The 23,413-nt window shown below is 35.3% G+C and overlaps 1 protein-coding gene across 1 annotated transcript in view; it reads left to right on the plus strand.

Moving 5' to 3' along the window:
• Window positions 1-14,795: 14,795 nt before the first annotated feature.
• The window catches only part of LOC311087917 (uncharacterized protein), a 34,943-nt gene continuing 26,325 nt past the window's right edge, over window positions 14,796-23,413 (plus strand). The window contains exons 1-4 of the mRNA XM_084121428.1: window positions 14,796-15,592; window positions 17,889-17,918; window positions 18,175-18,216; window positions 21,996-22,043. Coding sequence (XP_083977554.1) covers window positions 15,529-15,592; window positions 17,889-17,918; window positions 18,175-18,216; window positions 21,996-22,043 — 184 coding nt within the window. The 5' untranslated portion in view covers window positions 14,796-15,528. The remainder of the gene's footprint in view (window positions 15,593-17,888; window positions 17,919-18,174; window positions 18,217-21,995; window positions 22,044-23,413) is intronic.

Below are 23,413 nucleotides of genomic sequence, written 5' to 3' on the forward strand. Positions count from 1 at the left end.
GACCTTTTGATACATGTAATATTAAAGTCAGAGACTTGGCAGCATAAGGAAATCAACTCACTCTAGCCAATGAGAATATCAGGAAGCATCTGTTCTGCATCTAATTTGCATGCGTCCAAACAAGGTCACCTCTATATACTTTCATTTCCGGACTGAAGATGTCCTGCTGTTTCAAACACCAGACTGATGACGGACTGTTAAAAGCGTGTTTCATCTCTCAGCCTCGTACATTACACTGCATAAGAATTATCCATATCAGCTGAATAATGGATATTGAGATTTAAAATGAATTACTGAATAGTGAATTTAGAGTAAATTATCCCGTGGCTTTTGTTTGTTTCCATAACTTTTTTCAGGCATGGAATTTGGAAACCACAATTTTAAACTTCCATGATATTATCTATATAATATGTCCATTTATATATAAATGTTAATGCATATAATATGCACATGCATATAGATAAATGCATTCAAATGTATATGTATATATCTGTATGAACATGCATTTTCTGTAAAGCTGCTTTAAAAATGTTGTGTATTGTGAAAAGCGCTATACAAATAAATGTAAATTGAATTGAACTGAATATTAAATTTATATTTCTATGCACATAAGTTTACATACTATATAGAAAATATATAACATACTACACTTACTATTTCTGCAGTGTATAGCATGTAATTTCTATATAGTATCTAAATTTATATGCATCTAAATTAAAATTTTAAATGCATTTAATTTGCATATTCATACAGATATATGCATATACATTTGTATGCATTTATCTATATACATATGCATATTATATGCATATACATTTACATTCGATATAGAAAATATTTTATGTATTTTCTATTTAGTATCTAAATTTAAATGCATTTATGCATATTCATAAAGATATATGCATTCAAATTTATAAGCATACACATTTACATGCTATATAGAAAATGCTAAATATCATACTATGTATATCGAATGTATATTTATATTAGGGCTGTCAAAAGATTAATCGCGATTAATCACATCCAAAATAAAAGTTTGTGTTTAAATAATATATGTGTGTGTACTGTGTATAATTATTTTGTATATATAAATACACACACATGCATGTCTATATTTAAGAAATATTTGCATACATATACTGTATATATTTATATATAATTTATATTATATATAAATATAATTGTTTTATATATAAATAACACATTTTTCTTAAATATATACATGCATGTGTGTGTATTTCTAGATACAAATTTAATTATACACAGTACACTCACATATATTATTTAAACACAAACTTTTATTTTGGATGCGATTAAACGCAATTAATCTTTTGTTTTGTCCTAATTTATATGCATATACATTTGTATGCATTTATCAATATGCGTATGCATTAAATGTATATGCAAATAGACTAACATACAATATAGAATATTGTAGAATTATGTATTTTCTATAAAGTATGTACATTTATATGAATATAATATGCATATGGATACAGCATATACATTTACATACTATATAGAAATTACAAAATGACAAACTATGCTTTTACTATTTCTGCAGTGTATATTTTCAATGAACATGGGAACCTTGTCAATCAAACAAATCGAAGTTTTGTCAGCGTTTCTCTCATCAAGACGTCAAACTCCCAAATTAAGCTGAATATCTCACACTTGACTCTGAGATAGAAGTGTTTTAACTGTGGGAAATCTTACTGAACTGAGTCTATGTAAAATCTCTTGGTTGAGGTTATTAATGTCTTCATGTGTTCGTCACAGAGAGCAGATATAAGAGCTCCAGCTGTAGATCAGCTTCTGAGAGAGACAATCCCCTCACAGGTTTACAGAGATTTAAGAAACCTGAGATGAATCATTCATCTAGAGTGACTCATGCTCCTAATTTAGTGCTGAAACTTTGAAGAATCCCATCCAGATGAATGAGCCCTTCCTAGTGTCCCACTGCCTCTTCCGTGACAAGTGACTCGGGAATAAGTCTTTTAGTGTCATGTCTGCCGAGAGCGAGGCTTGATGTTCAAACGATGCCACAGAAACGACTCGTTCAATCGCGGTGTGAAGATTGCTGGGAGGATTCGGCATATTCCTGTCTGAACAGGTTCATCAGCAGCATTAGGGACTGCATTTTCAACACTCACACACACACACACACACAAAATCAGTTCACGTTCAGAATAGCATGCTAACATGTTACCCTTACTATTCCTGCAGTGTATATTTTTGTATGGTATATACATTTAAATGCATATAATATGCATCTGTGTATAGAAATATTCATTCAAATTTATATGCATATACATTTACATAGTATATTGATTATGCATAATAACATACAAAACTTGCTACTTGCTTCTGCAGTGTAAAGTATGTATTTTCTATGTAAATTAATATGCATATGCATTTAAAGGGGCGGGGCCACGAGCTGTGGGATCCGGTGGAGCGAATGTTAATGAGTGGAAGGATAAAAGGAAGAGTGACGACAGTGGAAGACAAGATTTAAAGTCCCCCTGTGGTGAAAATCCAGCTTTTAATGTTGTTTATGTGTCTATGATGTGTTTTTAATTTGCTTTAAGACAAACCATGTGTAAATTCATAAGTCGACTCCATTGCTGAGTATTTCCTCCTTAAAACTGCAGTGAACCAAAGACAGTCTCAAAAACACGCTTTGAAATCGCTGGTGTTTCTGACGTCACAATCTACCTTGTAACCAATCAGATCAACGTGTGATCGTCAACCAGTGGATCTCTGAGCTGAGTGAGTGAGTGGAGGCGGGGCTCATTTGCATATTCATAGAACCACACATACTAAATGAGGCAAGGGTGTCGAGTTACATTCAAGATATTTTAAGGCATGAAGGAAAAAACGTTTAAATATGTCATTTTGGTGATCAAAGATGAGTTTTAAGGGTTACAATTATTGACTACAGGGGGACTTTAAGTTAGTGGCTAGCTCCGCCTCTTCGGTGACATCACACACGAGCAAGTGATGATTGGTCGGGAAGCGACGTGTTTCTTGACAAGGATTTTAGGAGTCAACATTGCATGGTTTGTCTTAAAGCATATTAAAAACAGCATTCACATAGACATATAAACAACATTATAAGCTTGATTTTCACCACAGCGGGACTTTAAAATGATGTATTTCAAGTTAACCAAAGTTGCTTCAATCCAGTAAGTGTTCATCTTGAAATATTACTAACAATATTAAAGTTTTTCTTATGTTTACTTAAAAAACCAGTGCAGATTTGACAGCAGAAAGACACAAGCTGAAGGTGGACGCTTGCTAAACATGTCTAAACTATCACTCAGACGACAGAAGGACTGTTTTCTTCATTTCTGATCATGTTGATAATTAGTAATGAGCTAGTAAGTATGCTGTATAGGGTTAAGTAATGTCTACTGACTGTAATTTGTATCCAGCGGCTCGTCTTTTCCTAGCAAACGCCAGCAGGGGCTCATGGGAAGCCACCTGCACTTCCCTGACTGATTTATAACTCACTAAAGCCTAGAGTGACTCGTTTAAGGCTTGTCCATACAGAAGCATTGCTGGGCAACCTGAAAACACCACCAACACATCTTCAAGAAACTACGCTTTAAAACAAACTGGCTCTGTTCATCACAGCGGGAGCACATCATGAAAACACTGTATTCTGTGGCTCGTTCTCTTCAAAATGCACAAACAACATCGCCAATATGCAAAAGAACATACGCTTTTACTACAGACACACTGTGTTTTCCTCTTAAACCGTGTTAACGTGAAGAGACGACAGGCGGCTCCGACATAATAACTGTTTGCTAACCATATAAAAGCACTTCATGCCTGTTTTTCTCCAGCTTGTCTTTAGCTCGTCACTGATAATTCTGACGTGCATTAGCATTAATTCTGCGTCTCCACAGCCTGAAACTGTCTCAAACGTCCCTGTGATGATGTCCCACACGAGAGTTAGTTCATTAATCATAAATCATAAACAGCTCGTTGATGGTCATCATCTCTGCATCTTATGAGTGAAAGATTTTCAGAAGAGCTCATAAAAAATGTTCAAAATTTAAAAAAAAATAGTTATGACTCGAGTAATTATGATGTAAAATAAGTAAATATGAAACTACAAGAAACATAATAATTATGACTAAGTCTGTGTTTCTTAGTCATAATTATGAGATTAAAAAAGGTTGAAATTATGAGATTGAAAGTCAAATTACGATTCATTAAACGGCTTAAACATTTATACGTCTTCAACAGCAAAAAATAAGTTATGACAACTCGAAATTATGAGGAAAAATTCATAAATATGACATACTAAGAAATAATCTTTATATTTAAAAGTCAAAAGTATGAGATAAACCATGTTAAATTATGAGATTTTTTCAAAATTATTACATATAATAAATTCCGACGTGCATTAGCATTAATTCTGCGTCTCCACAGCCTGAAACTGTCTCAAACGTCCCCGTGATGATGTCCCACACGAGAGTTAGTTTCATTAATCATAAATCATAAACAGCTCGTTGATGGTCATCATCTCTTCATCTTATGAGTGAGAGATGTAAAAGCTGGACTCACCCTGAGCGTCTCGTTCTCCTCACAAAGCTTCTTCACAGCCGCCAAACCTCCCGTTCATCATGTGAGGCCGAACGCTGCACAAAAACCCTTTATTAGCTGATGTTTTATGACATAATAACTGCATAAGTGACACACTTATTACTCATTCTATATTTGTCCACTTTGAGCCCTTGACTGATGAACAGTGTTTAATTATCATAGTGAATACTGTACAAAAATAAATTCATGCATCTCATTTGCTCTATTATTATCGGTAGATATTTGTATCTGCAACGGCCATTGAAAAGCATTTGGGGTCGACCACAGACTGAAACCTTCTGCATGGTGAACGTGCGATATGCAATGCATGCAAGATAAAAATGCAGTTAATAAATCAGAGAAAGCTTCTGCGTTTTGCAGCGGCTCATCCAGTCAGACCGGCTGTTTTATAATCTGACACATATCGACATCGCGACAATAACTCAGAACTTCACTATCATAGCCTTAATAAGAGTAGTTAGTAATTAAGAGCGCAGCCCAGAGGCGCTAATTTGCCAGGTAATATTTCTGGCTTCTGGGAATTAAATGTATAACCTAATTATCTGCTCCTATTAACTGTGCAGAAGCTGAGGGAACGAGCAACACCGCTGTGAGTCTCAGAAGAGCTCAGAAATCTGCTGTAAAATGTCTACATAAAAAAAAAATGTTATGACTCAAGTAACTATTATATAAAATAAAAAACTAATTAGGACCAAGTCTGTTTTTCTTAGTCAATTCTGAGATTAAAAAAAGGTTGAAAATATGAGATTGAAAACTGTGAAATTATGAATCATTAAAATGCTTAAAAATGTCTACGTCTTCAACAGCAAAAACAGTTATGACATAAGTCGAAATTCTGACTTAAAAAGTTTTAATGAGTTATGAGGGAAAAGTCATAAATATCACACACTAAGTAATAATTAAAAAGTCAAAAGAATGAGATAAATCATTTTAAATTATTAGATATTCCTAATTATGACTGTTTTTCTAAACCATAATTTAGAAAAAGAATCAAATTATGAGATAAAAAAATATGACATACTACATGACATACTAAGTAGGCTAATAATTCTGATATAAAAAAAATCTATGATAAAGTTGAAATTATAAAGTCTGACTAATCAAAATTATGAGATTAAAAAGTGAAAATTATGAGATAAAAAGTGAAAATTATTATTTTCATTTATGTGCTTAAATATCTTCAACAACAAAAGTTCTGACAAGTCGAAATTATGACATGACAAAAATTAAGAAATTATTATGACACACTGTCAATTATGAGATAAAAAGTCAAAATAAGATAACATGTAAAAACATGATTAAATAATAGTAAAAAAAATTCCTCTTCCTGTCATTTTATTCAACATCTTGTGTGAAGTGGCCAATTCAATTCAGTTTAATTCAATTCAGTTCTGTTCAGTTGAATTATGAATTTAGTCTCAAATCTGCTGTGTTTGATTGACAACCTCTTGATGTTTATGGACATATGCAGAGAAGATCATCAAAAATCTTCCTCATAAACACATTATAACAGACAACAATCAGCCGGCACGACATCTGTGATGCATTACAGCTGCATTTCCATAGAATATTCATAAGCACAGATTAATAATTGTTTCAGAAACAAGAAAAGTCAATGTTTTCGCCCGTCCTTTAACTAGGAGAGTAAAATAACACACATCACAGTAACCGTATCTGTCACAAATACAGTTATCCTTCTGGAAATTCAATGATAAATGGTCAGTTTAGTGTTTTATTATTATTATTATTAATGTACAATGTTATAAATCAAAGCCAAACTCAAATGCCGCACTTGTACATCTTGTACATCAGAAAAAGCCAGTGATCTTATTTGAACGTCCTAATAACATTTTCTGAGGCGTAATGACACAATCCAAGCTGACTTTGGTCATTTCTGCAGAACAGAAGCACAGATCTCAATGCCGGATGATTATATTATAATAAATAAAGGAACGGCTGGACGTTACCTATGATTGGTCAGCTGTCTGACCGTCTCATATCCGAGTGCTTTGGCGCCACACGTCACTATTGCAACTTTGCCATTTTCTTTGGGCAAACCTGAACAAAACAACAAAATAAAGATAGAAAGCTATTATACAGTCACAGTAAAAGTTATTCAGACACCAGATATCATTTTTGATATTGTTTCACTAGTGTGATCAGGACACTATAGTTCATTTCTGTAAGTGAGGAGAGCAAAATAAAGTAAACTGTGAGATATTATACCCAAATATTCTTCATACAGCGACTACCAGTGACATTTATACAAAATTGGGAGCAAAAATTATCCAGACACTTTGAGCTGATCATGTTTTGCTGAAGTGTGTTTTCTTTAATTGCTAATGCTCTTTTTACACACAGACTGAACACAATGAAGCATTGCTTGGTGATTGGTTGAGCTAAACTGGTATTATCTAATTGTGTAGTTAAATTTAACAGCTGACAGATATTCAACATAATTCATGTGTGAGACAGTCTAACAGAAGGACGGACAAAACCAGTCAAATATCAACTGAGTTCTCATATTTCATTACCGTTTTCTAAACTATAGCGAATAAACTGTGATAAAGTGAGAAATATTGAAGGAGTCTGAATAAACTTTGGTTTGACTGTAGGTTGAACTTACATATATTGAACCCTGCTAAAGAACAAAGAGTTTTTAAGCATATAATAATAATAGACCATTTTCAAGATTATCAGCCGATAACTGTTTGGTTAAAAACACTGGATGGTTTTCTCAACGCTCACTTCCGTTGAAGACACTCATTCTCCTGTAAAACACTCGTGAAGTTTCAGTGCCAGCTGTTCCACGACTAAAGCCCTGTCGTCTCAGAGAATACAGGAGGACTGCGTTTATCCTCAGAGCAGAATCAGCAAGAAGTGCTGACAAGTTATGAGAGAGAGAGAGAGAGAGAGAGAGAGAGAGAGAGAGAGAGAGAGAGAGAGCAAACATTTCCATGCCATGCTGTTCATTACCAGCCGATGTTAAAGCACTCACCGGTGCCACACGTTACGCTTCTGACTATACGATTCAGGATGACTTTGCCATGATCCAAATTATTTGCCATATATTTGCTCCAAATACTCCGTTTTCCATGCATGAGCTGAGAGAAAACTGAAAGGCAATAAATAAGACTTGCTGTATATTTCACAATGACCTTGAGATTAGACAGTATAGTGGGCGAGTGAGGATATTCATCATTAGGATATTAAGTAAAGATCATGTTCCATTAAGATATTTTGTAAATTTACTACCTTAAATATATTAAAAAATATATTTTTGTGAGTGAATGCAGCACAATCGGCAGCATAAATGAACAACTTTAAAGGAGATTTTCTCAATGTTTCGATTTTTTTTGCACCCTCAGATTCCAGATTTACAGTAGTTGTATCTCGGCGAAATATTGTCCTATCCTAACAAACCACACATCAATGTAATGCTTATTTATTCAGCTTTCATGTGATGTATAAATCTCAATTTTGAAAAAAATTACCCATAAGACTGGTTTTGTATTCCAAGGTCACATATGACGAAAATATTAGATTTTTTTTTAAATATGTTAAATATGAGAGAAAATCAGGTTTTATTTTATATGAAAAAAACCAGCAAAACAAAAAGCTGACAAAGAAAACATTGACTACAACATAATCAGTAATTAATATTTCATTGGTTCTCTCTTGTTTTTGCATATATGTTCATAATTTCTGGCCAAATTATTATCACAAATAAAACCATCGACTCCAAACACAACTACTACAAAATCTTTAATAATATTAAATAAAGCATGAAGATGTGAATTTTCCTCGGCCGGTCGTCACTCATGTGGGCACAACAGGTCTCAAGATCACCACATAATGAATTACAACAAATTATGCAACTACTATATGCATATCCAACCTTACCTGGACATATACGGTACACTCAGGTAAAGCGATATACTATATATATAGCAACTCTCCACTGCTTGATTGTTTATATCATCACAAAATGTAACTATAATATCACCAAACTCTATTTATATTCTGTTTTCATGGATTTTAGTTTGCATCACATTGTTTTCCTGCGTTCTGTTCCTGTTTCCTTTGTTTCCAACGTTCCGCTCTTCATTTGTTGTTATGGTTACTAATTACGTTGCACACCTGGTTCTGGTTAAGTTTGTCATTGAGTCTTGTCATCACTCTGTCATTGTTTTGTAATTTAATTAGTTGCTTCTGCTGTAATTGCACTGAATACTGTATAGACTGTAGAACAATTCTATATAAAACAAACTGTTACCCACTTTTAGTAGCTAAATAAAATAAAAATGTGTGCAATGTAACCACACGGAATTTGCCGGCCATGTAAACGGAGCATTTCTAATCCAATTGAAATCTGGATTACACCAACAGGCAGTTAAAAATGTAACTTTACATAACGGTTGACTCATATGGTCTATTTATAAACCCTTTTCTTTGGCGCATCCATGTCTGACTTTATTATATCTCCTGTGTCACACAGCAGCTTGGCTGGAAGGAACCCGACTGACAGCTGAAAGTGAGCGTTTGGCGCTTTCGCAGGAGAGAAACATGGACTGCTTCAGATTCGTCCCGAGAGAACCCGTTCTGGCCCACTTTCTATGATTGCCACTCGATTACGTTTCCAGGAGTTCCTTATCTCTGATGCCTCCTCCTCTACCTGACCAAACACAACCTCGCTGCCTTCTCACGGGCAAGACACCCGCCGGCCAGATGATGATCCTTAGACACTTAATATTCAGTAATATTATCCATTTGACTGCATTGACACATTCATATTGAATGAGGTCTAAAGTACAGTATAGTGGCCTAAAACAGATGTCCAAACTAGGAAAATGTACATCTTCAACCTTTATTCAAATATTATTAAAGATATTATTGAAGTCATATTGCGTAGTTGTTCTTGAAGTCGATTGTTTTATTTGTGATAATCAGCCGACATCATTTTTGTGCAGACTGTCATACAAAGAAATTATGAACACATGCAAAAACAAGAGAGACCCAACGAGATAGGTTATTAATAACTGATTATGTTGTAGTCAATGTAAGCTTTTTCCTATCAACCTTTTGTTTTTCTATGCATTTTTCTGTTTTTGCATAAAATCAAACCTGTAGCTGTATAGTTTGCCTTTTTTGCTAAATCATTTTGTCAGATAAATACCTTAACCAAGTTTAGTGTTTTGTTCTTCCCTCATATTTAAAATATTTAAAAACATAAAATATTTTCCTCATATTGTGATGGTGCTTGTAGGGTCATTAAAAACAAATATTCCCTCCAGACATCAATTTCTCATTTATGGTCATAAACATGCATGCAAAGTTTTGAGACTTGTTGTGTTGTGAAATGACAATTTTAATGTTTGTGCGCAATTTCATGGTTAACCGCAGATGCACAGACCCAAACTAAAAATGAAAAAATTATGTATTTTTTGTGTCCGTTTATCAACTACACTCCGAGGGTATTTAAATTTACATTCATGCATTTCACAGACACTTTTATCCAAAGAAATGTACACGTGTTGAAGGAGTACATGTTTATCAGTTCAGGAATGTTAATTTCACTGGGAATCGAATGTAAGATGTTGGCGTTGCTCCACTGTTTGAGCTTCAGGAAAGCACACAAAAATAAAAAAAATAAAACATATGTGTGAGAAGTAATATTAAAGGTTTACTGTTTTACCTGATTTTTGCTGCTGTTTTTCACAGTGTGATTTTTCACGAAATGCATTGAATCTAATTAGTGAAAATATCGTAACCAGGATTCGAGCATACAATAAATCATCCGATTGCCAATGCATCCTCTGAATGGAGATGAGAATGTAAGCAGAATGACATTTCAGTGATGCACTGAAGGGTTCCCTCAATACTGCTTTGAAACACAAATAAATATAGATTTATGTGGAGCTTTTCATATACAAGCTAGTCTTACAAAGCATTGCCTTCAAAGGACTGAATAAAGGGATTCAGATCAAGTGAATTCCCAGCATGACCATCAAAACCTGTTGAGTGACAGACAGGCAGACAGTGGTGAAGCACTGGACCAGCAGGAGCACTTGATATGAGTTACCTGGGGATGCACCTTCTGTCTGTTCCCATTCCAGACCACACTGGGAATGACAATAAACTTAACCATTTCAACCCAGATCTATTCATGCCTCACTCAAAAACACTTGATTTGACATATGCATTAATAAATTTGCCCAACTTTGCCAGATTAAATTCTATTCTGCTAAGTGACTGCATGGTGTAAATGCAGTAAAATGTGACTGATTCGTATGAATTCGTACGATTTGTCTAAACCCCAGTGACCTTTAGGTTTAGGGGCGGGGTCAGGGGTAGGTCATTCGTACGAATTCATACGAATTGGGCAACTCGTAAAATAATCGTACAAATTCGTACGAATGAGGTCGTATGAATTCGTACGAATTAACCACCTCGTAAAATTCGTACGAATTGCCGTGAAATCGGGTTGGAACAGCAGTGTCAGTGTTCGTGAACCCTGCTGAGATGAGTTCAACAGTGCGCTCCTCAAACACACTGCAGTGGGGGATATTTGCATCTGCCCTTGGGTTCTCCTTCACAACCCATAATGGCCATTTTAACCAATAATGTGAGCATGTAGAGCATGAAAATATGCATGGTTCACATAGAGTTTAGAGCGCTTCAACTAACGAGAGATGTTAGAGAGATTAAAGGCACGCGTTTAAGGATTACACGAAGACAGTAAACACGGTAAAAGAAGAGTGTTTTTCGCGATCTCTATAGGGAAGTAGCAAAACCTTATACTCTTTATACAGGCTGTATGTCTCCTCAAGTCCCAGATCTGCAACGATGAAATGAATGAAATGCTTTTACCAAGTTTACAGACCACAGACTGCGATAAACTGCTGCAAAGCTGCGGTCAGAGCCAGGAAAAGAGGAACGTTTAATCCAAAACATTAGACAAATATTAGTAGCATGTAAGTTAAAAAACAAACAAACAATCGATTGCAATAGCAAAATGGTATAAGAATTGGTTAATTTGTGAAGATGCTGTTTGCATGCGTTGGACTTTTGTTTAGTAACTTGTTTTCGACAATGGAATCTGCGTTGAAATGCTTGGAAACTGAAATTGGACTCACCGTTATGCTCTAGTGATCTTATCGTTAATAGGCTATGGGTTTTATTAGCTATTTTGGGGAACCGATTCATCACGTTCTAAGAATATTATTGTTTAATTTATTTTTTAATAAACATAAACTACCCTTAGCAGAACGTGCATGCGAGCAAAATGTGTTCCTGAGCGCAATGGATAACGAATGCATTCAATTATTCGTAAATAAGCGCGCGCGTCGTTCATTGTAATGAACAAGATGCTTGAGTCACTGCAGAGTGACATTTCTATCACTTCAAAGCGTTCAATAGTGAGATATAACGGATGTAATGGAAAACGAACGATGCATAACTCATAATGATTTCTATCCACTGTTATTTCGCGATGCAGGAAAGATAAGGTGTTAATGAGGAAGGACTTACCGAGGTCACCCTGACTTCTCCACTGATCAGTGCTTCAGATGCCGTGATCACAGTCCACGTCTCTGCATATATACCACAGTATTACATACAGGATCAGCAAAATGGCAAAAATAAACAGCGCTACAAGGATAGCCTTAGTCACTGGTGATATGAGAGACTGCATTTCAGTTCAATTCGCAACAGTCCACTGAGGCGCATGGATGCTCTACCATCTGAGCAGATCTTTGGGTTTTGATGGAATCTCCTGCACTAACATTCCCCGCGAATTATTCAGAGCTGAAGACATCACGAGCGATCATCCAGAGAAAGGCAGATTGTCTTGATCATGTTGGAGAGGAGAGACTCAGAGGCTCTGGTGTGGAACAGGTTGATTCGCCTTTTCAACTTCATCAAATGGAATTGTCCAATGAAGCTCTGCGTGAAGGGGAGACCGCATTGACTCTCATTGATTAATTTAGGGTTTAAAGATTTCTGGGGCGCATGTTGGGTCGTTTTGCGGAATCATTTTTGCATATGAAACCAAATGTAGGCTAAACTATGTTTTTACTTTAACAAAACACTTACTTTGTGACATGTTTATGACACAACTATAAAATTCCAAATGAGACAAATCACTGTTTCGTCAACATCTGATGGTTGATGGTGAGTGTTCGTGGTTAATGTTGCGTCGAAAAGATTGTATTTACGAGCTGAACGCACATGAACGCTACCACAGAGTCGTAAATAAGAGTGGGAAGCTCGGGATTTTCTTTAAGCCCCGATGTTTACGAGTTGGGGGCGTGTCAGTGAGAGACGTATATTATTTAGGCCTATAGCAGTGACATTGTCCGGCTTTTTTATTTACAACAAAATGCTAATTCCCGGCACAACATATAATTACATTGTAATATAACAATTTAATTGCTCGTGTGCAACGATAAAGTCTACAGCGACTTAATTAAAAACATTAAAAAAGCTAAACAGACCTGATGCACATTTTTGGTGTTTTTAGGAGTAGGGTTTAAAAAACCTTGCAGCATTTTTGTGTGTTAAATAGGCTAAGAGAATGTAGGCTACACCGCCATCTTGCTCCGACGAAAGGGAACCGACTTCCCACCTTGTAAATAAATACGAACTTCCCGGGAGGACTTTGACAATTGCTGATTTCGCGAGCGTCTAATAATGCCAGTTGAAATTCGCACACTGATTAACTTGTAAACTAAGTTAATACACTGTAAAAATGTTTCTTACAGTCGTAAATAAAACAACGATTATTGTAGTGCGTATTAAGAGAAAATATGCTAGGCTACTATATTTCAGTCTCGAAATTTCACATTTACTTGCCTTTTTTTGTGAAACTGGGCAATTTCTTGGGGAAACTGTCTCTAAGTAAATCCTACTCCATTTCCCCCCCCCCCCCCCTACACTTTTTGTGCTTACTTACAAACCACAAAGAAGAAGAAAAAAAGAACAAAAAAAAGAACTGTTCTCTGGACTAATGTTGGAGGATCAAGTCACACCCTAGGCTACATTACATATTATGTAAACAAAGAATTTTCATTTTGTAAGTTTTACTTCATGGTTTTACCAAACCTGTTTTAAGAGATAAGCTGTTGGATTATTAACTCCTGAGCGATTTGTCCATTGCGGATCTATGGCAAGCTGTTTTAGCTTAAAATGTCCCCAGCCTCACTCGTCGTAATTCCATTCTAACTAGTAAGAATTAAATTAGAGAGCTCTACAAATATTTTTTTCCTAGACATGTCTCCATTGACTTCCATTTATGTATTTTTAATACAGAGCTCTACAATTGATTTATTAGTAAGAATTCAAATTAGAGAGCTCTACAATTCAATTCTTAATACCATAGGTCCCGATTCCACGGTCGAGCACCCACATTAGAGAGGTCTCTAATTGAATTCTTACTAGTAAAAATGCAATTATGACAAGTAACTCTGGGAACATTTTAATACATTTTTAACATTTTAATCCTATAATGCCCTTTTCACAAGATGTAAAATAACTGTCACTAGAGCGCCTTTTGAGATCAGAGGAGTGAGGTTTTACGTTAGAACGCCTATTGAGATCAGAGGAGTGAGGTTTTACTCGCACAGCGACTACTAGCTGGCCTCCGTTACACTCACCCCCCTAAACCTCACTCCCATCCAGGTCACGGCACCAATGTAACCCCTCCACCCGGGTCCTATTCGCCCTGCTCTATGCGGGCCTCGAACCCGGGTCTCCAGCGTGAGAGTCAGGCGCTCTAACAAGGAGGCTAAAAATAAGATAAAGAACAATAATATTGATCTCCTGCATTGACACCATTATGAGAACTGAACTGAGCTGGACTGACATCATGGTTTTCTCCAGAGGCTATCTATTGTAAAAAGCACTAAATAAATAAATGTGACTTGACTTGTCCTACCGTTTGTTGTAGTCCTTAAAAAGCGATTTCTGTAAAATAAAATATCTCCCTTTGCTTTGAACTTTGAGCTTCGTAACTTTGCAGATGTTGTTTATGCTCAAACAGCAACATTACACACTAACTAAAGTTAAGTTAAGTTAAGTAAGAAAAGTGAAATCATAATCAACCACCCTTTTAAGCTAAAACGGCTTGCCACACTGTTCGCCCGCTGGGTGGCTCAAGTTCAATAGTTATAGGTTTCCTAATCGTTGCGAAGGAACTTCCCCAGAGCAACGAAACGAATGAATGGAGCTGTGTCTTAAAACCTAGAGGCATGGGTGGGTTTCTAGCAAGCAGAAAGCCAAAACCGATGCCTAGGTAGGCAGCTCACTGGGTTTTAAAACAGCTCCATTCATTCGTTCGCTTCGTTGTTCTGGGGAAGTTACTTCGCATCGTTCAGGAAACGTTTATCGAGACGCGCTGTTTCGCGGGTTCGGGTGTGTGTTGCACGGAAGAGGGCAAAGGGCTTTCTGTGCATGTAACACATGGTTGAATTGTTTATGCATGTCAAGAAACACCGCTATGAATTTAAATTAGGTTTCTAAAGGGAAACGAGACAGAAGGATCAATAACCTCTCTCAACAGAAACGCCATCCACTGCGCTATATGTCTATATGCATGCTTGTTGAAGCTATGTCATGATGATATGATACAGATACAGGAGGGGGAGGAGGGGATCCTCGTGCATCCTCCGTGCATGAGACTTTACTGAGAAACAGAGTCAAACCTGCAATTGGATCCTACACAAGTCAATCCCACATGTGGGTGGGCATTAGATTCAGAGCTGCACACCCAGGAAAGTTTGTACAACAAAAGGTTGTCGGAAAGTTGCACACCAACCACATGCGTGCGAACACGAAGTGTACTACGAAAATCTACACGCGTTAAAAGCATTAAGATTCGTTTAAGACCTCATTCAGCTCAGTTTCATTCAAGCCACAATGATGTCATACGTGTGGATTTTCGTCCTTGGAAGTTTAATCGTGACTGGAGTAAAGATGCAAGGTAAGGAACAGTTTTGCCAGAAGAAAAAAAAAAAATCTTTCACGTTTTAAAGAAAAGTAGCCTACCAAAATTTGCTAACACTTTATTGTACAGTGTCATTGTTACATATGTTACATGTAGTTACTATATTAATAACTATAAATTATGCATTATTAAACCAAACCCTAATTATAACCATAGAGTAAGTACATGTAGTTACTTAATATTACTCAGTAATGTATAATTACAGTGTAACAAAGACACCTTAAAATAAAGTGTAACCCTAAGTTTCTTTGTTTTCTGCCTCCATGCTTGTTTAGTGTGTATTTATGAACTATACATGTATTAATATTGTATAAATTAATACATATCACAAAGAGAGAGTCCTAGATGAAATGGGAAGCATGCATGTCTTTGTTTAGTAGAGTGAGTCTAGATCAGCTCCAGGATCACGTGTTTGGCACAAAATGACTATTAATATACATATATATGAGTGTAAATTCAAGCATTATGAGTTATGTGTTATTGATCACTAAAATAAGACCCTGTGAGAATGACTTGTTAGACATGCTGAAGCATGAAGTCTTACCCAGCTCTTTGTACATTGTGTTCTTGACTAACAGCTTTGGCTGCTCAGTCTCTCAATGACTTCATGCATGTACAACACTTCTGAAATATTCACAGGATGGAACCAAATGTTTGGGATCAGGAGGAACGACTTTTAAAAAAGGCCATTAAAAATCTGAATATTGGGGAAACATGTTCCTTCTTAATGTCTATGGCGATTTATGGGGGTGTTTGCTGCAAATATGTGAAATTTCATCCAGATGTAGACAGGAGACACGCATTTAGTTCAACGTTGTAAATTGAGAAAGACTGAGGTGTAGTCCCAGAAATTCAATCTAGTCCCAGATGTAGACACACCCTACACGGAAAACGCATTGGAGTTACGAAAGGGATGCTTTTGATTCACCCGAGGGAGTTTGCGTGCCTCTCTCTCTCTCCCCAACACACAGCAATGTCTAATGCATTCATTCCTACAGCCTTGGAGTTTTTATTTTGCGAGGGCGACCGTCTTTGTTCACAGGCTCCTGTGTGTGTTTGTGTGGACAGGTGTGTCTCCATCCTCCTCATACTCACAGAGTAAACTTCTTTTGTCTCTTAATCTGACAACTGTGCCAAAAACCTCAAAGAGCGGCGGTTGAAATTAAAAGCCTAGGGAAGTAAATCACTTAAGTGTGTTGAATTCATTAGCAATTGTGGAAATACAAGCAGGATTTCGCTTGAATTGAAAGATGGTGGATCTGCGTCATATTATAACCCCAAAAGCGTGAAGTTCATGTGTGAGTTCCCTAATAAAACAAAGCCAATGACAGATTACACAATCTACATTTGCATTAAAACTGCAGCTGTGTCTGGTTCAGTCAAAGATCATTTTAAACCAGATCTCTTCATTAGTAGCAGACTTATTCCTCATTACATTTTAGAATAATAGTTATTTTGATATCAAAATTGTGATCATGTTATGCCTGATAACCAATTGGTACATTTTAAACTTTTTTGTCTGTAAAATAAATGAAAAATAAAGCAATAACTACTAAAATCAGTTGTTTTAAATGCAACAAGTGAGTTTGTGCATCATAACATTTAAATGTACAGTACGAATAAAAGATTTAGATTGATAAAGATGTTATTACTAGCACTATTATTTGTAATATCTGTTAATAGTCACACTTTAGATTCTAGTCAATTTTCACTATTAACTACGACTTTTGACTCAATAAACTCCTAATTACTGTTTATTAATAGTTAGTAAGGTCGTTTTTAAGTTTAGGTATTGGGTGATTAAGGGATGTAGATTATGATCATGCAGAATTAGGCATTAATATGCGCTTTATAAGTACTAATAAACAGCCAATATGCATGATAATAAGCAACTAGTTAATAGTGAGAATTGGACCCTAAACTAAAGTGTCACCCAGTTAATATTATTTAATGAACTTGAGCTAACATGAAATATATAGTTGTACTTTTATTAACTAATGTTAACCAAGATTAATGGATGCTGTAATGTATTGATCATTGTTAGTTATTGATGATATTAATATTGTGATGGGATTAGTGTAAAGTCTATATACAATAACAGGTGAATTTGTGCATCGCAATATCATGAAAAATGAAAGCTTAAATTAACTCAGCATGACCAAACGTATGACTGGTGGTGTAAATGAACCAGTTTTTACTGGATTTATTAGTTGTTTGGGAATGCTAGGTTCAGTCGAATGTTATATAACGCTGTTTTTTGCCTGTTTTTCAGAGGATGGAGAGGAAGGTGCTGAGAATGGCGGTAAGTTTTGATCATAATAACTGCCAAAGCTGTTTAGCGAACACACCCTTCCCCAGAAAACTTCCTCTGCTCTCTGCCAAAGCAATAAAAAGCAGAATTGGCAAGATTTTACAGCTCTAACGTCAGGTTTATTTCACAGTACCTCATAAGAGCCGTGTGTTTATTCAAGTGAACCTTTTGACGTTGTTCAATATATCACCTGGCACACAGTAAACATGATAAATATGGGTTGCTAATTTACCTATCTCACACTCAGAGTCTCCGGCGGATGACCTTGCTGAAGCCGTTCCTGATGAAGGTGATGATAAGATTCTTATCTCTGAATAATACAGTTCACAGCCGTGCTTCTCAACTGGTAACAGGGAGGAATGATGCCAGAAACACAATTAATCAACAGATGATATTAGAATTATCAGCTTTTAAAAGTGGAAACCCTTCAAATGTCCTTCTTGGTTGTTGACGTCAAAGACTGAATTGGAAGTCAAATTAAATAGATGTCAATGTACACAGACAGCCCTCATGCCTAAAAACCAGCAGCTAAATGAGAAACAAAAGAAAATATGACGTAGATGATATAGGATATGGGTTTGTTATTGTCGCTACTTGATATCCAACAAAACAAATCTTCGTCCTGAGGCGAAACCAGTTGAGAACTATCAATCTACATCATATAACTAAAAGAGTGAGATCTCTATCATGGGAGAAATTTGCGGGTGTGATTGAATTTACGGGAACGTCTCTATCGCATTTCATTCGTGTTGTTGAAAGGATTACGCGTCCTATAGATGCCCATTTCTGATGAAGTGCAGATGTGGGACAAAATATCACTTTAATACACTTTTGTACTGTAATATCTCGGACCTAACTAGGAAGTTGGTCCATTCTTTGCTGTTTCTTACAGATGTATTTTGATATTACACCATTCTGCTGGAAGAAACATATTCTAATATAAAAGTTGCACGAAAAAAAAATATATATATTTTTTTTTTAACGGCTTCAACTGAAATAATGTTCAACCAAACTACACTGAGTTATAGGAACTTCATAATTTGTAGCATAAACACAATTTTTTACATTTAAATTAAATAATTCAATCCAGTCCTGTACAACAATGTTATCAAGAGAATTTAATCAAGTGACTTATTTATTTTTTAAACTTACACTACCAGTCAAAAGTTTAATGTTTATGAAAGAGTCTCTTCTGCTCACAAAGCTGCATTTATTTGATCAAAATACAGTAAAAATTGTGAAATATTATTACAATGTAAATCAGCTGTTTTCTGATTTGACACATGATCCTTCAGAAATCACTCTAATATGATGATTTGCATATTTTTTGTGGAAACCATGTGATACATTAATATTCAATAGTTTGGGGTTTGTAAATTGATATTGATTTAAATTGATAAAGTGTCAGTAAAGACATTTATAATGTTGCAAAAGATTATATTTTAAATAAATGCTGAACTTTCAATTCATCTAATAATCCTGGCTAATAAAATGCATCACTATTTCCACACAAATATGAAACTGTTTTCAACATGGATAATAACAAGAAGTGTTTCTTGATCATCAAATCATCATATTAGAGTGATTTCTGAAGGATCATGTGACACTGAAGACTGGAGTAATGATGCTGAAAATTCACAGGAATAAATTACACTTTACTATATATTCACATAGAAAACAGCTGATTTACATTATAATAATATTTCACAAATTTTTACTGTATTTATGATCCAATAAATGCAGTCTTGGTGAGCAGAAGAGACTCTTTCATAAACATAATATTTTTTTAATGATTCCAAACTTATTTACAACACAGATGTACACTTGCTCTCTTGGCACACACACACACACACACACACTATTAAGACTCCTCAGATCCTTCAGTCATTACGCAGAACAGTTTACACAGCGTCCTGTAAAACGGCCTCATGTTCTCAAGCAATGGATACGATCAGATGCCGTTCTCGAGACGTGTGCCCGTATCATTAATGATTCCCCACCATTTCTAACCGTTGGCAGACATTTCTGGCTTTCTCCAAATATAAACCACTGACCAGGTTTTGTGCTCTGGAACGCCCTGTTCTAAACTTCATCTTTGTTCAGAGCATGAAGTGAACTTTTTGTCGTGAAGCTCTCAAAGGCACCGATTCAGAGTTGTTGTTTGCTTTTTTCAGTAACTAGTTAAGGAACTGTCTTTCTTCCACCAGCATTTCTTTCTAATGCTGTAATGACTAATGGGCCTGTTCTTCGACTCATGCTCTGAAAACACATATTAAAAGTGTTTAGAGCGTTTTAGATATATTTACTCAGAGTTTAAAGGTATAGTTTACATCAAAAGACACCTTCATTTGGGCATCTGTGATTGTATCATAAGTTCTTATCAGGGTTAACTAAAAATGAAAACTTTTTCTGCGTTTTGGCCGTTCAGTTACACTACAAGAGCGTTTTGGGGGCCTGACAACGCAAACTATTGAAAATGGGTTTCAAAGTGTATGTTTTCGAAAACGATACCTTTATAGTCTCCTTGTAAACTACAAAAACAAGAATTTGTTAAAGCGGTGATGTCATGTACATGCGTGTCACATGTTAAGTCTATAGAAATCCTATGTCTATATTTACAAAGTGACATCACCATCTACTGGCCTGACAACAGAATACAGCGTTTTTAGTTGTTTGCGCGGGTGAATGATTATTGTTTTGACAAACAAGTTGTTAACTAGAAATAGGAAAACTAAAACTGAACTACAATGATTAAAAATCATTGTCAGTAATTAAAATAAAGCTGAAATAAAATATATCAATAACATTTAACAAAAAAAATTAAATATTGCAGAAAAGTTGAAGCACTAAAATGACCAACTGGAAATAAATACAAATTAAAACTGAAGTAAAACTATTAAAAGTCATGGTTACACTTTATTTTAAGGTGTCATTGTTACAGTGTAATTATATGTCATTATGCATAATTTACTGTTATTACTATGGTAAGTACATGTAACATATGTAACAAGGACACTGTAAAATAAAGTGTTACCAAAGTCATTTTCATTAAAATAAAGCTGAAATAAAATATAACTATTAAATTAAAAATGAGAAATATTGCCTAGAACTAAAGTTACTAATTATATAAAAAACTAAAACTAAGTCATTTTCAGTAATTCAGATAAAGCTGAAATCAAATATAACGATTCAATTAAACAAAAATGAGAAATGTTGCCTAACTGAAATAAGTTGAAGTTGAAGAAGTACAGTCGCTAAATGGAAATAAATAAAAACTAAACTGAACTAAAACTATTAAAAATCATTGTTAGTAATAAGCTGAAATAAAATGAAACAAAAATAAGAAATGTTGCAGAAAAGTTGAATCACTAAAATTACTAACGGTCTGGAAATAAAAATGAAAACTGAACGAAAACTATTAAAAGTCGCTTTCATGAATTAAAATAAGAAAATTGAGAGGAAGATTATCACTAAAGAGTGACATAAAAACATAATTTCACTGTATAAAAGTATATGATCAATAAGTTATGACAACATATGTTTTTACAACTCATCAAAATAAGCGATTTCAAGATTCAATACAAGAATCAACTCATTTTTCAACTCAAGTTCAAATTCATTCATCTCATGTCATTTTTAAGTCAGTTTAATTCATTTAAGTTGAAATGACTTAAACATCCAAGTTGACTGTGCTTAAAAATTGAAGGCAGCAACTTTTACTACAGAGTTGAGTTTAAAACACTTGCTTTTTTGATCATGAAAGTGCAGGAAACAACACGAGAACGAGTAAATACGATCCTTTAAGATAATTTATTATTCTATCCACTTTCTTCAGTGATGTTTCCGTGTAATGATGTTTGTGATGGTAAATGTCTTCAGCTCTTATTGTATTAATATTAAGCTAGTGTCATTTGATATTGGTAATGGACGGCTCTTGTGAACGTGATACGGGGGGCCTTGAACAGGTTTGTTCTTGATAAACTCAACGGCTGAATGTTTCTAATCTTACAGTAGAAACTCAGAACTGTCCTGACATGTAACATATGGATTATATATATATATTTGCAGACAACACACCCGCGGAAGATTTACCGCCTGCTTCAGACGACGGAGAGCGTGAGTATCTGATTTATCGTCACCTGTGCGTTTGAGGAAAGATGAGCCAAAGGTTGTGTTTCGCTCGAGGCGCGAGTGAGACGCCACGTGTTAAAGTATGAGGTCTGAAAACCACTGATGTCACTGTGAAAAAGTATATGATCAATATAAGTTATGACAACATATCTTGTTACATTGCTTTAACTCTTCAAAATAAGTAAAGCAGTTTTCATCTTTTTTTAATAAGTTATACAAGATTCAACTCATTTTTTTAAGTCAGTTTAATGTAATTTAAGTTGAAATGACTTAACCATCCAAGTTGATTGTACTTAAAAATTTAAGGCAGCAACTTTACACTGTAAAGATTTGAGTTCACTGAAATTAAAAATTTAGTTAATACAATAAAGGAGATTGGTTTAATAAATAGAAACTCCAAATATTATGTTATCTGAACCACATTAACTTAAAAAAGGAAGCTACCTGGTTGCCTTATGCCAGGTTCAGATTACACGATTTCTTTGTCTGTTATGATAATCACTAGCCGCGTTTCCATCACCCTTCAAATTGCGCAAATTGAAATTGCGAATTGAAAATACGCCCAATGGAAACACGTGAATTTCGCACAAACTCCCATTTATCGCAAAAAAGTTTTTCCGCTCGCATGAGGGGTTTTTTTTGGCAATTCGAAAAAGAAATATTTCGCAAAACTGCAATGGAAACAGTTTTTGTGCATGTACAGGTCACCTGACGTAGATGACGCGGTGTGTTTGGACAGAATACGAGACTGAGTTCTTTATTAAACTCATATAAGACAAAAGAATTACAGGATTAATAGAATAATGGATTCTAAACCTCAAATAAATGCCACAATCAAGACCTCACAGCAGTTCTGAGTGAGAAACACCCAGAAACTCCTCATATGAGCCGCTCACAGCTATAATAAGGGTCGTTCCTCACCATTAATGCTTGAAAACACACATACATCTCCTTCAATTAATAATAATGGCCAGTGCAGTGGCTGGGATATAGTACATAAACCCATAGATATCCATATAAAGGCTAGATGTCTTATGGCGGAGTCACTTCCGGCATCACCGGCGGCCATCTTGCCACAGGGAAGCTGTGAATTAAGGTGAGTGATCAGCACGCACACAAATCCTCTTATCTCGCTGAAATCTTTACGGATTTACAAACGGTTTGGTTTCTTACAAACATTATTAAAGTGGCTATAATTCTTTCATATGGAAGTCCATTGTTATAATTATTCATATGTATGCAGTATCATAACTACATCTCTGACGTTTATAACAAACCAAACCGTTTGAAAATCGGTAGAAAATTTAGCAAGTTATGGTTATTTAAAAGTACATGCACCATGTTACGAGTGAGCG

This window comes from Abramis brama (assembly GCF_963993115.1).
Source record: "Abramis brama genome assembly, chromosome: 8".
Taxonomy (NCBI): domain Eukaryota; kingdom Metazoa; phylum Chordata; class Actinopteri; order Cypriniformes; family Leuciscidae; genus Abramis; species Abramis brama.